The sequence below is a fragment of the Phocoena phocoena genome, chromosome 20 (assembly GCF_963924675.1).
Source record: "Phocoena phocoena chromosome 20, mPhoPho1.1, whole genome shotgun sequence".
Lineage (NCBI taxonomy): Eukaryota > Metazoa > Chordata > Mammalia > Artiodactyla > Phocoenidae > Phocoena > Phocoena phocoena.
The window spans coordinates 7,196,858-7,209,774 of NC_089238.1; the positions used below are offsets into that span (position 1 = coordinate 7,196,858).

A 12,917-nucleotide genomic window follows, 5' to 3' on the forward strand; every position below is an offset into this window, starting at 1 on the left:
GGGAGATTCTAGCAGGAGGAGGACCCAAGCAAGCATTGTGGGGATTTCAAGGGGGTCTCTGACTGGATTTCTGGGGAGTCTCCGGATTTCGGGGGAGGGCGTCTCTAACAGGATTTTGGAGGGGAATCTGACAGGATTTTTGGTTTCTGGGGACCTCTGGCAGGACTTGGGGGGAGGGTTCTGATAGGAGTTGGGAGGAGCGAAACAGGGTTTGGGGGGGTGTCTCTGACAGGCTCTGAGGGAGAAGTCTGACAGAATTTCTAGAAGATTCTGACAGGATTTCAGGGGTCATCTACAAGATTTCCTGGGGGGTTCCTTTCAGTATTTCTGAGGGGATCTGGTCAGGATTTCAAAAAGACTTTTAACAAGCCTTGGAAGGCCCTGATATTGGGGACTCTCCCCTAGGATTTGGGGGCTCTGCCAGGATTTCAGGAGGGGTTCTGACTCGGCTGGTCCGGGGAACCTCGACACGGCCAGGGCGCAGCTGAGGCCACGTCCCAGTCTAGGGACACAGCTGAGGGCCACGAACGACAAACAAACGGCACCTGGGTCGTTGAGGAGAGGCGCGTGCGTTGCGCCCGCCCCGAAAAGCAAAGGCGGCGGCGTGGGATCGAGAGCGCGCGCGGCGTCTCAGAGCTCCTCCCCCGACGCAGGCGCACACGGGGGCCAGGCGTGCGCGGGTGTAGTCGGTTACCTGTAAGGCCGCGCATGCGTAGGGCTGCCGGGGCGCGCGACCAGGCTCGTGAAGCGGGCGCATGCGTATTGGCCGAGCGGGCGAAGGGTGAAGGGACTACAGCTGCCGGGAGAGGGCGGCGGGGGCTGCGTCACCTGCGATGGAATCTACGCCCTCAAGCTTAGGTGAAATGGGCTCAAGCAAGGGAGCGTTAGTCTGAGGGACCCCTGGTCCATCCCCGACGTCTTATCAGCAAGCCGTCCCCCTTTTGCCCTCTGTTCCGTGCCAGGTTGCCGGTCACCGTCACAATGATGCCCTGCCCTGTCCTGCCTCACCACTCCCGTGCCTTTTTGTGGCTCCAGTCACCATGTATTAATAGGTCCCCGAAGGATTCTTTCCCAAACCGTTTTATTCATTCCTTTTAGGAGAGAGTGGAGGAAAAATAGCCTCAGCTTTTCTGGCTAGAGCGAGGAAAAGAATTATATCCCAAATTGACTCCTAAGGAGGGGCATTAGGAGTAAAAGATGTCCCATGCATTCGGCCTCTTTGCTAGCCTAGACACAGAAAAGGAATCATTTTGCATTCTTCCGTTCATCCCATCCTTATTCATTCAAGTGTTACTTCCTCAGAGAGGCTTTCCTCTGACACACTGCCTGTAATTCAGACCCCCCATCTCTCTACTTACTCTTTTTTATTGGTCCTCGTGGCACGTCTCGCCACGTGACATATTCTATATTTGTGTACTGTCTTTGTCACCCCTCACTGGAATGTGAGCTCTGAGCCAGCAGGAGACTGTTTGGGGACTAGAACATGGCTGGCCCAGTGTGGGCGCTCAAAATTTTTCGTTGAGTGAATGAATGAAGGGACAGAATCCGTGCCTGGTAACTACTGGTCAGTGTTAGAGTGATGATAAGGCTGGAGTCAGACATTCTTGGGTTTGAATTTTGGCTCCATCACTTCCTACCTGTAACCTTGGCACAATGGCTTACCCTCTCTGAGCCTCAGTTTTCCTCCCAGAAATGGAGATAATAATTGATTCTTAGGTTACCTTGAGGACTTAAGGTGGTAATCCTTGTTAATTGATAGTTATTATTTTGGCTATTAGGTGGCAGCTTGTTATAAGACCTGGGAAAGAACCTGTCTGACAGGTGATGTGGTGAATGGTTAACAGTGTGAGACAGGGAATCAGACAAACCTAGTGCCATTGCTCTGTGACTTTGGCAAGTGATTTCACCTCTCTGAACCTCTCAGCTTCTTCCCTAAAATGGGAACAAGTAATATCCACCCTGTGGGGTCTTATGAGAGTTCAATAAGAATGTTTGCCTAGAGTTTTCTTAGCCCTGGCTGGTAAGTGTTGGACATCGTTAACTTTATTAGTATAATTTCATTCTTTCATTTTATTCCTTCAGTATTTCTTGTTTTTTTCCTTTTTTTGAGGAAAATAATTCTGTAAAACCTAAAATAATTAAAAAACCATTTTATAATGTAGTTATACATAAAGTGCTAAATCTTAAGTTATGCCTCAATTAAATTTTTATAGAGTATTACATTAATGAAACCATCCATATAAAAAAAGAGAGTATTGCCTGCAGCCCAGAAATCTTCACACTTCCTCTTAATCATTACCCCCCAAAGGTAACCGCCTTGAATTATGGCCTCTTTTGCTCAATGTTATATTTATAGAATTCATCATGGAGCAGTAGGTCATTTATTTCACTGCTGTGTAATATTCCATTGTATGAATACGCTACGACTGAATCGTTTTACTCTCGATGGACATTGGGTTGTTTCTGCTTTTTGGCAATTATGTATACTGTTACTATGAATTATTTATCCAGATTTTCTTTAATTACTCTCAGTAATGTCAGAGATCTAGCAAATCTTTTGTTAGGTTTATTCCTAGGTATTTTGTTTGTTTTGCTAATGCAAATCATATTTTTAAAAATTGCATTAAAAATCTTTGTGTTCCTAATGTTTAGGAATATAATTGATTAGGGTATATTAATCTTATATACAGTGAAGGGTAGCAGAATATGCCACCCCAAAATATCCAACTATGGCATAAGGATCATTTTGAACTGAACACAATTGAGAAGAAGCAGATACAAGAAAAGCTCTTTGCCCTTCCCTATTTGCCTAAAAGCTGGATATAAATTTGTTTTGTTTGTTTGTTTGTCTTTTGACTGCACCATGTGGCTTGCGGGATCTTTGTTCCCTGACAAGGGATGGAACCCATGTCCCCTGCAGTGGAAAGTCGGAGTCCTAACCACTGGACCACCAGGGAATCCCCATGGATATAAATTTGTAAAGGTGTTCCCTCTCCCCTCTCTACCAGGAAGGACAAAAGTTAATAACTCTAGACCCTTGTCCACCCAGACACAGCACCAGCAGTCTCCCCAAGGGTACCTCCTACCCTTGTTGCTAACAGCATAGATTACTTTTGCTTGTTTTCATACTCCGTATAAGTGGAACCATATAGTATGTACTCTTTTGTGATCTGGTTCTTTTGCTCAATTGTTGTGAAATTCAGCTATACGGTTGCATAGTTGTAGATCAGGAAATCTTTGCCTTTATTGGGAGTATTTAGTTCCAGTTACTTAAAAAAAAACCCTTCATTTTGAAAAAACCTCAAATATATACAAAGTGAGCAGAACAAAGCCCCATGTATCCAACACCCAGCTTTAACAATGGTCAGCATTCTGCCATTCTCTTATTTATACCTGTACCCTCATCCCACTTTATATTGTTATTTATTTTTTTTAACGTTTCTTATTTTCAGGTAAACTTTACATGTGTTAAAATGCACGAGTCTTAACGGAACAATTCTGATAAAGTTCCATTTAGTTTTAATGTAATACTGATATTTTTCTTTAGATCTACCATTTTGCTATTTGTTATATATTTCCCCCATCTAATCTGTTCTGTGTATTCTCTTCTTTTCTGGCTTTCTTTTATATTAGTCAAGTTTTTTGTTTCTCTTCTGTTATGTTTTATTCTTCTTCTTCTGTTATGTTTACGGCTATGTTCTTTTATTCTTTTTTTGGTGGTTTTCCTAGAGACTACCATAGGCATCCTTGGCTTATTAGAGTTCTACTTTAAATTAGTACTTTTATCATTTCTTGGACTACGTGAGGACCTAACGACACTTTAATTCCATTTAGCTCCTCCTGCCTGTTGTCTTGCCTTTTATTTATTTAATTAATTTATTTATTTTGGCTGCACCGAGCAGCTTGTGGGATCTTAGTTCCCCGACAGGGGATTGAACCTGGGCCCTTGGCAGTGAGAGCACCGAGTCCTAACCACAGGAATTCCCTGTTGTTCATTTTAATTCTGCATATATTTTAAATTCCACAAGATATTATTGTTATTGTGCTAAGCAGTCAGTATTCATTTAGATTTGGCACATACTTACCTCAGGGTTCTTTATATCCCCCCTCATTACCGAACTTTCATCTGGAGGCATTTCCTCCTACCTGACAAACTCTAGCATTTCTTTCTGTGCAGGACTGCTGCTGATAAATGTTTCGTTTCAGTTTGTCTGAAAAAAATGTCTTTATTTTCCCATTACTTTTTTTTTTTTTTTTTTGGCTGCATTGAGTCCTAGTTGTGGCGTGTGGGCTCTCTCATTGAGGCGTGCGAGCTCAGTAGTTGTGATGCGTGGGCTTAGCTGCCCTGGAGCGTGTGGGAACCTAGTTCCCCAACCAGGGATTGAACCCGTGTTGCCTGCATTGGAAGGTGGATTCTTTACCACTGGACCACCGGGGAAGTCCCTTTGCCATTACTTTTGAAGGATGTTTTCACTGGGTATGATATTCTAGATTGACGATGGCTTTCTTTCAGCCTTTTGACTGTGTCATTGAATTGTTTTCTGACTTCCATTTTTTTTTCCTATTTACAAGTCAGCTGTCTGTCTTATTTCCTCTTTGAAGTAAAGTGTCCTTTTCCTTTGGCTGCTTTCAAGATTTGTTGTTGTTTTAGGTTTTCATAGGTTTTAATGTGATATGCCTAAGTGTGGTTTCTTGGTGTTTATTCTGCTTGGGGTTCCTAAAGCTTGAATCTGTGAGTTGATGTCTCATCAACTTTGTAAAATTCTTGGCTAGTGTCTCTTCAAATGTTGCTTAGTACTCTTTCTCTTTTCTCTCTACTTCTAGGACTTCAGTATATGTTTGAAAGGCTTTTTCACCATGACCAGTATGTCTCATATGTCTTTTGTATATTTTCCATCCTTTTTCACTGATTCAGTCTGGCTATTTCTACTGACTTCTTTCCCACTGTGTCTAATCTGCTGTAAAACCCATCTGCTGAATTTTTAATTTATTTATAAGTTCTAAAATTTACACTGGATTCCATCTCCTCCCCCCCACTTTTTAGGTTCCGGTTCTCTGATGAAATTCTCCATCTTTTCATCTATTTTTTGGAGCATATTAATCATAGTTACCTTAAGGTCTGTGTCTGATAATGCCAGTATCTGGATCACCTATGGATGCATACTTCTATTGATCTACAGACAGGGAAACATCGATTTCCCCAGATGCCAGGTGTGGTTAAGGTTATGGAATCCCCATGGACTGCTAGAGGGAGTAGACTTGTCAGAACGTTTTACCTAATCAAAATAGGTAGATGCATCCCCTACAACCCAGCAATTCTTTTCTGGTTATAGCTCCCCAGATCCCTCCTGCCCTCCTTCTGGACCACAGGGGGACATATATACTAATGTCTACTGTAGCATTATTTGTCATGGTGAGAAGTCAGAAGCAACTCAGTTGTGCATCACTGAGAGTGTGGAAAGGTTACATGTGGTGAAGACTGACCATGGAATTCATTCAGTGGATTGGATGGATATTGGATGTACCAATGCGATATGGAGGAGTCTTAAAGAAGGTGCTAAAAAAAAAAAAGCCCCATAAGAATGACGTGTGTAATACCACCTATGGAAATTACAAATACATGCATAAAAAGGAATGATCATATTTAGCAAGAATATGTACTGTTAGAAGCTGATGTGTGTCCTCCCAAAAATTCATATGTTGAAGCCCTACCCACTGATACTTCAGAATACAATCATATTTGGAGACAGATCTTCAAAGAGATTATTAAATTAAGAGGAGGTCTCTAAGATGGGCCCTAATCCAGTATGACTGATGTCCTTACAAGAGGAGGAAATTTGGACGCAGACATGTGCGTGCATGAGAAAAGACCACGTGAAGACACAAAGAAAAGATGGCCAGGGAGAGAGGCCTCAGAAGACACCTAACTGGCCGACACCTTGATCTCAGACTTCTACCTCCAGAACTGTGAGAAAATAAAATTCTGTTGTTTAAGTCACCCAGTCTGTGGTTTTTCTTATGGCGGTCCTAGCTGACTAATACACTTACCAAAAACACAAGAAATAGTGTCAATGGTGGGAAAGTGAATGGGACTGGGGGGGTGGGGAGAGAAGGTATGGAAAGGCCAGTCAAGTTCTGATATTCTCCATGAGGACATATTGATGCTTTTTTGGAATAATCAAAAACCTATTTTTTTTCAAAAGGAAGTTCTCTTTTATTTATGCCCACACATTGCTAGTTTCCTGAATGTGCTGAGTCTCTCTGTGGGGTGATCCAACCCTGAACCCGGGCTTCGAGGGAGAAATTGCATGTTGTGTCTGCACCCCTACAAGACGCAGCACCATGAAGACCCTCATGTGCCTTCTCAATTTTTTTTTTTGCCCCCACAGCATGGCGTACGGGATCCTAGTTCCCCAGTGAGGGATCGAACCTGTGCCCCCTGCAGTGGAAGTGTGGAGTCCTGACCACTGGACCGCCAGGGAACTCCGTCAAAGGTGGGTCTTGAGAGAGGGGTCTTGGAGGGAATAGGGGGGTGCTCTGAGGATGGGAGATGGGGGCACAGTGGCAGGGCACCCAAGACAGGGTCTCTGAGCTTCCAGGTTTGGCTGAGGCAGCAGGCCTGGCTTGCAGAGTTAGAGTCTGAGGTGACGCTCATGGAGGGACAGACAGAGGGACAAAGGGAGAGAGACACAGAGCAATTCGAGATGGAGTCAGCATGTAAATTGAGAATGAATGGGAATGAAAAGACAAAGATGAGAGAATGGAGACAGGTGGATGTAACAGAGATGGGGCTGGAAACACAGACTTGGGGGCTGGACGTGACAGGGTCTGGACAGAATAATGGCCTCCCAAAGATGGCCCCTGTCTAATTCATGGAACCTGTTTAATATGTTGTCCAGGTGGGCTCAATCCAATCCCATGAGCCCTTCAAGGCAGAGAACTCTCTCCTGCTGGAAGAGGAAGAGGAACACATAAGGGAGATGGGGCAGAAGGGAAATACAGAGAGATTCCACGTGTGCGATTTGAAGTATGGGATCCACATGCAAAACCGGAGGGAGACCCCTAGGAACTAAGTGTGGGTGGCCCAGGTGACAGCCAGCAAGGAAGCAGGGACCTCGGTTCAACCCCAAGGGACTTGATTGTGCCAACAACCTGAATGATCTTCCAAGCAGAGCTGTCCCAGAGCCTCCAGGTAAGAACCCCGCTGGCTAACACCTTGATGTTGCCCTTGTGATACCTGCACAGAGGACCAGCCCAGCCATCCTGGATTTCTGACCTATAGACCAGTGAGAGGATACATTTGTGTTGTTTTAAGTTGCTACATTAGCGGTCATTTTTTGCGGCAGTAACAGGAAACTAATGCAAGGGCAGAATGGACAGACAGGACTCGAGTGAAAGAGCTGGGAGCTGGAGGGCAGACAGAGCTGGAGGTGACAGGGATGGGGACTGAGGATACTGATGGGGCTGGAGGTCACAGAGTTGCTCAGTCAGAAGACAGATGGCGTCTGAATGAGAAAACAACACAGAGACATTGGCAGGAACTAACATCTCAGCCAGATGTCATGCTGAAGGTTAAGGCTGGGGGGACTTGCCATGGCTTGGCTGGCTGAGGCCTGAGGACAGATATCCAAAGGAGACAGTGCTGCTGGATGTAAGAAAAAGTTTAATTTCCATATGGTGCCTGGGGTGGGGTCTGGTGGGGGGGTACATGCAGGTGTTCCCTGGTCCCCCCACTATAACTGCTGGGAGGGCCTGAGGATATACAGGAAGTGGGTCTTGCGGGCAGGCAGCCTGGCATGAGAGGAGCTCTGGGTCCCCTGTTCGAGGACGTCCTCGCGGGTCCCCTCTCGGAGCCCATCCCGGATGGCCTGCAGGCGGTGTTGCTTCTCACTGAGCCAGTGGTCGCTCTCCTGGGCATCCTGGTGGGACCTCCGCCGTGGCAGCTTCATGATCCAGAAGGCCATTCGGGGGTGGGGTTCTGGGTGGAAGCTGTCCACGGCCTTTGGGACAGGCACCAGGGCCTCCTTCTCCTCTATCTTGGGTACCTGGTGAAGAGGGACAAGGAGACCCTCTCAAACTCCAAGTGACAGCCTCAAGGTGCTCCCCTGGCATACTCAACTCACTTTGCCACCTATGGGGGGCTTTGGGAATTAAAAGCTCACCCTGCAGTTTACAAAACACTCGGGTTTATAAGCGCTTTAGAATTAAAAATACTCTGAGGTTTATAGAATACTCTGGGTTTGAAAACACATTTTGGAGGTTTCAGAAGCACTTTAGGATTAAGCATTCCCCGAGGTTTAGAAAGCAGTTTGAAATGTACAAAGCACTTTGGGATTAAAGAATCATGACTACAGTTGCAACACGTGATCCTTGACTGAATCCTGGATCAAACATCAATCACATCAGCTCTTGTGGACAGCTTTTGGTCCAGCAGGGACATTTCAATGTCTGTTCGGTCCTTGCTACTCAAAGTGAGGGTTGTGGACCAGCAGCGTCAGCATCACTTGGGGGCTTGTTAGACATGCAAATGAGCGGGCCCTACCCCATCCAGACCTACTGAATCAAGAGTCTACATTTCAGTATGTTGAGGTTTGGGAAGCCCCATAGGAGATGGTTACAGGTTGAATTGTGTCTCCCCCACTCTCCAATTCATATGTTGAGGTCCATTAGGACCCTAGTAGCTCAGAATGTAATCTCGTTTGGAAATAGGGTCACTATGTAGTTTTCATTAGTTAAGATGAGGTCATTAGAGTGGGCTCTAATCTGACTGGTGTTCTTATGCAAAGGGGAAATCTGGACATAGAAATGCACATAGGGACAACCCCATGCAAAGATGAAGGCAGAGATGGGGCTGATGCCTCAACCTGCCAAGGAATGCTAAAGAATTGTCAGCAAACCACCAGAAGCTAGGGAAGAGGAATGGAACAGATTTTCCCCAACAGCCCTCTGAAGGAACCAACCCTGCTGACACCTTGATCTTGGACATCTAGCCTCCAGAACCGTGAGACAATACACGTCTGTTGTTTAAGCCACCCAATCTGTGGGACTTTATTACGGCAGCCCTAGCAAACTAATACAGAGATAATAGTCTGATTTCTTGGGTGTAAAAATGGGACTACGGTAACACACAAGCGAATGCGTTATTCTTAGGAGATATCTGCTGAAGGATTTAGGGGTGAAGTGTCATGATGTCAATAATTTACTGTCATATGGTTCAAAAATAAAAAAGTAAAAAGAAAGTCAGTATGGTAAAATGTTAACAAGTGGTGAAACTAGGCCAGTGGTTTTCAACCCAAGTCTGGAGACATTTTTGGTTGTCACAACTGGAGTGGGTGTGGGTGCTACTTCCGTCTAGTGGGTAGAGGCAGGGATGCTGCTAAACATCGTATAGGGCACGGGACAGCCCCCTACAACAAAAAATTATCCAGCCCCAAATGCCAATGGTGCTGATGTTGTGAAACCCTGCTCTGTGGAAAAGTGGATACAGGTTTATGGTACTATTGTTTTTGCAACTTTTCTGTAGATTTGAAATCTTTAAAATAAAAAACTGGGAGTGTGTGTGGGAGAACCATGTGGGTTGGCCAAGCACTTGAGTGTTCTTACAACATTTTAGGATCAAAAAATAAGCACTTTGTGATTAGAATCACTCTTAGAGGTTTACGAAGGTGAGATACACAGAGCATTTGGGGTTCATAAAGTACTTAGGAATTATTAAAAATCACATTTTGATGTTTACAAGGGAGAGGTTTACCAAGCACTTTGGGATAGATTAAAAAATTCTTGGAGGTTTGCAGAGCACTTTGAGATCAAAACACACTTTGAGGTTTACGAGGGTGAATCTTACCAAACACTTGGAATGAAAAGCACTGTCTGGCTTACAAAACCCTCTGGGGTTTGAAGCAAGCAAGGATGTACTCTGAGGTTGTAAACCTCATTTCTGAGAGCTAGTTAGTCCCTTTTGACAGATGATAAAACTGAGGCCCAGAGAGAGGGTGTCCAGCACAGAGGGAGTGGGAGAGTCAATTCATCTTTTCCTCCTAAACTACAGAAAGTGTTTGGGCTTGGACACTTTGCTGGGGGCGTGTCCTAACCTTCCAGTCACCCTGCAAGCTCCCCTCTCCTGGCTCGATGGATGCCACCACCTTCTCAGAGATCAGCACCTCTCCTGTCTTGTTGTTGGTCACCTGTGAGGACCCAAAGAAGAGTAAGAAAAAACTTCTTTCCTCCTATGCCCTCCTCCCTGACAGATACTGCAGCATGAGGGATCTTAGGGAGACTCCAGGAGGGACTTCCTGGCATAGGCACCTTGTCAATCTGGAGGTGGCTGGAGAGAGTTTTGTTTCCCAGCCTGTGCTTCTGGTTCTCTTCTTGGTGGTAGTTCCTAGGGAGGCCCCGGAAGTCCATAGGAGCAGAAAAGAAGCTGTCCATGCCCCGCAGCAGGTCATCCTGGGGCTGGGGGAGGAATTGATGAGCTGCTGGACCTCCGGACTCCCCAGGACATCTTGGCAGGATCCTTGGCAGGATCCCCTTCTCTCTCCATCCTCTGACCCTTAGGGCCTAACCAGGTCACCTCCTTTTCCCATCTGTCCCATTACTTTCCTATTCCTGCCTCCATCTGTCTTCTGTCTCTCTGTCCCCATCCCTCTCTCCGCCTGTCTGTGTGTCTCTCTGCCTGTCTCCCTCCCTCTCTTCTTATCTCTCGGTCTCCCTGTTGCACGCTCTCTCTGTCCCTTGACTCCTCTTTCTATCTTTCTATCTGGCCGCGACCCGTCTCCCACTGTCTCCCTGAACCCCTTCCATCCCTCAGTCACCATCTGCCCCTGTCCCTCTTCTCTGTACCTCTTCTTTTCCCCAACACACGGCAGCGCTTACTTTCAGGAGAAGCCGGGTGAAGGCTTGGAGTAGACTCTGGAGACCTAGAAAACCCGAGGAGCTCTCCTGGGCGTCACCATCGCGAATCGCGGCTGCAGTGGAGGGGGGCACCGAGGCAGAGGGGAGCAGCAACAACAGGACTAGCGGGTGCCACATTGCGGGGCGGGCCGGGAGGCTATGGCAAGGTCAGGGGTCAGGCCCCCCCGCCCCCCCATAAAGGCTCCGTCCCCTAAGTGCCCACACCCCCACGCTAGACAACAACTCCTTCCTATCCCTGGCCCAGGAACTCCGCACACCCCGCCCATTCCCCGCCCCCCCGCCCCTTATCTTCTGCTCCAACCTCCTCCATTGTGTCAGGCCCCTCCCCTCCCCTCAGGCCCGTCTCTTCTGGGCCCTGCCTCACACTACAGATCTCGTTCCTCTTCTTCGCCCACATTCGTATTCAGACCTCGCTCCTCCTCACCTTCTCCCACGCCCTGCCCCTTCTTCTGGGACCCGCCTTTATACTAGACCACAGCCTGGTCACCCACCGGACTCTCAGGCTCTGGCCGTCCACGGACTGTTAAATCCAAACAGTTCTGATCTCGAGCCCAGGCCGGATACCTGGAGCGCTGAATGAGCTCCTCGAGGCCTAGACTCGCCTCTATTGTCTGACCACGCCCCCATTTGCTGACCTCACCCATGAGCCCAGCCCTCTATTGGACAGTCACGCCCTTAAGGGAAGGGCCACGCCCCTTGAGCCAGAGCCGGGCGTTGATTTCAAGTTCACACCCCCATAGTCAGACCACGCTCCTGTCGGTTGACCTCGGCACTGGAGACCCAGTGTTGCCCCTGTTCTCTGATCCTGGCCATCGTGCCGGAGTCACTCTGCAATCGCAGGTGGCCCCGCCCCTGTCTTAGAGCCACGCCCCCGCACCTAGGCCACGCCTCTGTGCCCCAGATCTTGCCCCTAGCGCCCTCAGTTCCATTCCTAGGCTCTCTCTGCTCATGAAATACCTGCGTCCGAGCAGTCCTTCTGATTATCCCACTGCTTAGTTTTGTAACTATCTCTGAGAGTTTCTCCGTGTCCTTTTTCGTCTTCTCCAGGTTTTGAAACGATTAATACGCTCAATAGAGTGCAATGTAGGGACGCTGAACCCCGAGCCCTCTTCGGTTCCACTAAAAAGCTCCGCCCTCTCAAGAAACCCTAAATCCAGTCCTGTACCACCTTACAAGGAACCCGGGATCCGGGCTCCCTTTTTCCTCAGGACCCCAGAGTCTGGACCCCAGCCCCTCTTGTCTCTTGAGTTTGAACACTCAACTCCTCATCTTTAAGGGACCCTTCATCTTTAAGGGGTATAATTACGGGACCCTCATCTTTTTCCTCAGCCACCGAGGCTCTCCCTGGGTCCTGGGAGAGCTGCCACCTCTAGCCCACTAGTGCGTGTGGATGCGGGAGTCTCCACCTTGGTGAACCTCCAATAAACTCCTAGTCGTCTTGCCCACGACCCTTAACTCTGATGAGGTCACAAGGAAACCAATCAATCAAAAGAAATCAGTGGAATTCAATCAAAAACCCATCCCCATACCTCTAGTCTCAAAAATATACTTGACGCTGAACAGGATTCTTTTGTGGTCCTATCAATGACTTCCACATCTCCAACACACAAACTACACTAGAGGGTAGCCAGGAGTCCAGGCCCCCAGACCATTCCTCCTCCAGACTCAGGAATCTTGGCCCCCAGTTTCCTCCTCTCTCAGATACAGACAGGTTTCCTGGTCCCCATCAATCCTCCCTCAGACCCCGGTGTCCAGACCCCCAATTCTCCTCCTCTCTCAGGGGTCCAAGTATCAGAATCCCGAAATTCTCACCAGGCCTCAGCTAGACTTCACCTGTCTTTTCCCAAAGCAAAAATCCTCTCCCAGACTGTCACCGTCGGATCCCCCTTCCCGCTGTCCGGCGCCCGGACCCGCCCCCCCTCCGGTCCCTCCCACTTTTCCCAAACAAAGCTCCCGGGCAACTTTCTCCCTCGCAGCGCCCCGCCCGCCCGCGGCTCCCCAGCCCC

The 12,917-nt window shown here is 47.6% G+C and overlaps 1 protein-coding gene across 1 annotated transcript; it reads right to left on the bottom strand.

Annotated features, from left to right (window-relative positions):
* Window positions 1–7,643: 7,643 nt before the first annotated feature.
* On the bottom strand, window positions 7,644–11,718 carry DKKL1 (dickkopf like acrosomal protein 1). Its single transcript, XM_065899304.1, has 5 exons — window positions 11,547–11,718; window positions 10,873–11,047; window positions 10,306–10,446; window positions 10,092–10,184; window positions 7,644–8,045 (listed from the first exon to the last, which is right to left on the bottom strand). The coding sequence occupies exons 2-5, from the start codon at window positions 11,026–11,028 to the stop codon at window positions 7,734–7,736; spliced, it is 702 nt and encodes a 233-aa protein (XP_065755376.1). The 5' UTR covers window positions 11,029–11,047; window positions 11,547–11,718; the 3' UTR covers window positions 7,644–7,733.
* Between the last annotated feature and the right edge of the window lie 1,199 nt (window positions 11,719–12,917).

Excerpts from the sequence above, each read along its gene's own strand:
- DKKL1 (XM_065899304.1), bottom strand. The coding sequence starts at position 11,028 with ATGTGGCACCCGCTAGTCCTGTTGTTGCTGCTCCCCTCTGCCTCGGTG. Across the intron at positions 10,447-10,872 it reads TCACCCGGCTTCTCCTGAAA|GATGACCTGCTGCGGGGCAT; the intron begins GTAAGCGCTGCC and ends CCCCAGCCCCAG. Across the intron at positions 10,185-10,305 it reads GCCACCTCCAGATTGACAAG|GTGACCAACAACAAGACAGG; the intron begins GTGCCTATGCCA and ends GGGTCCTCACAG.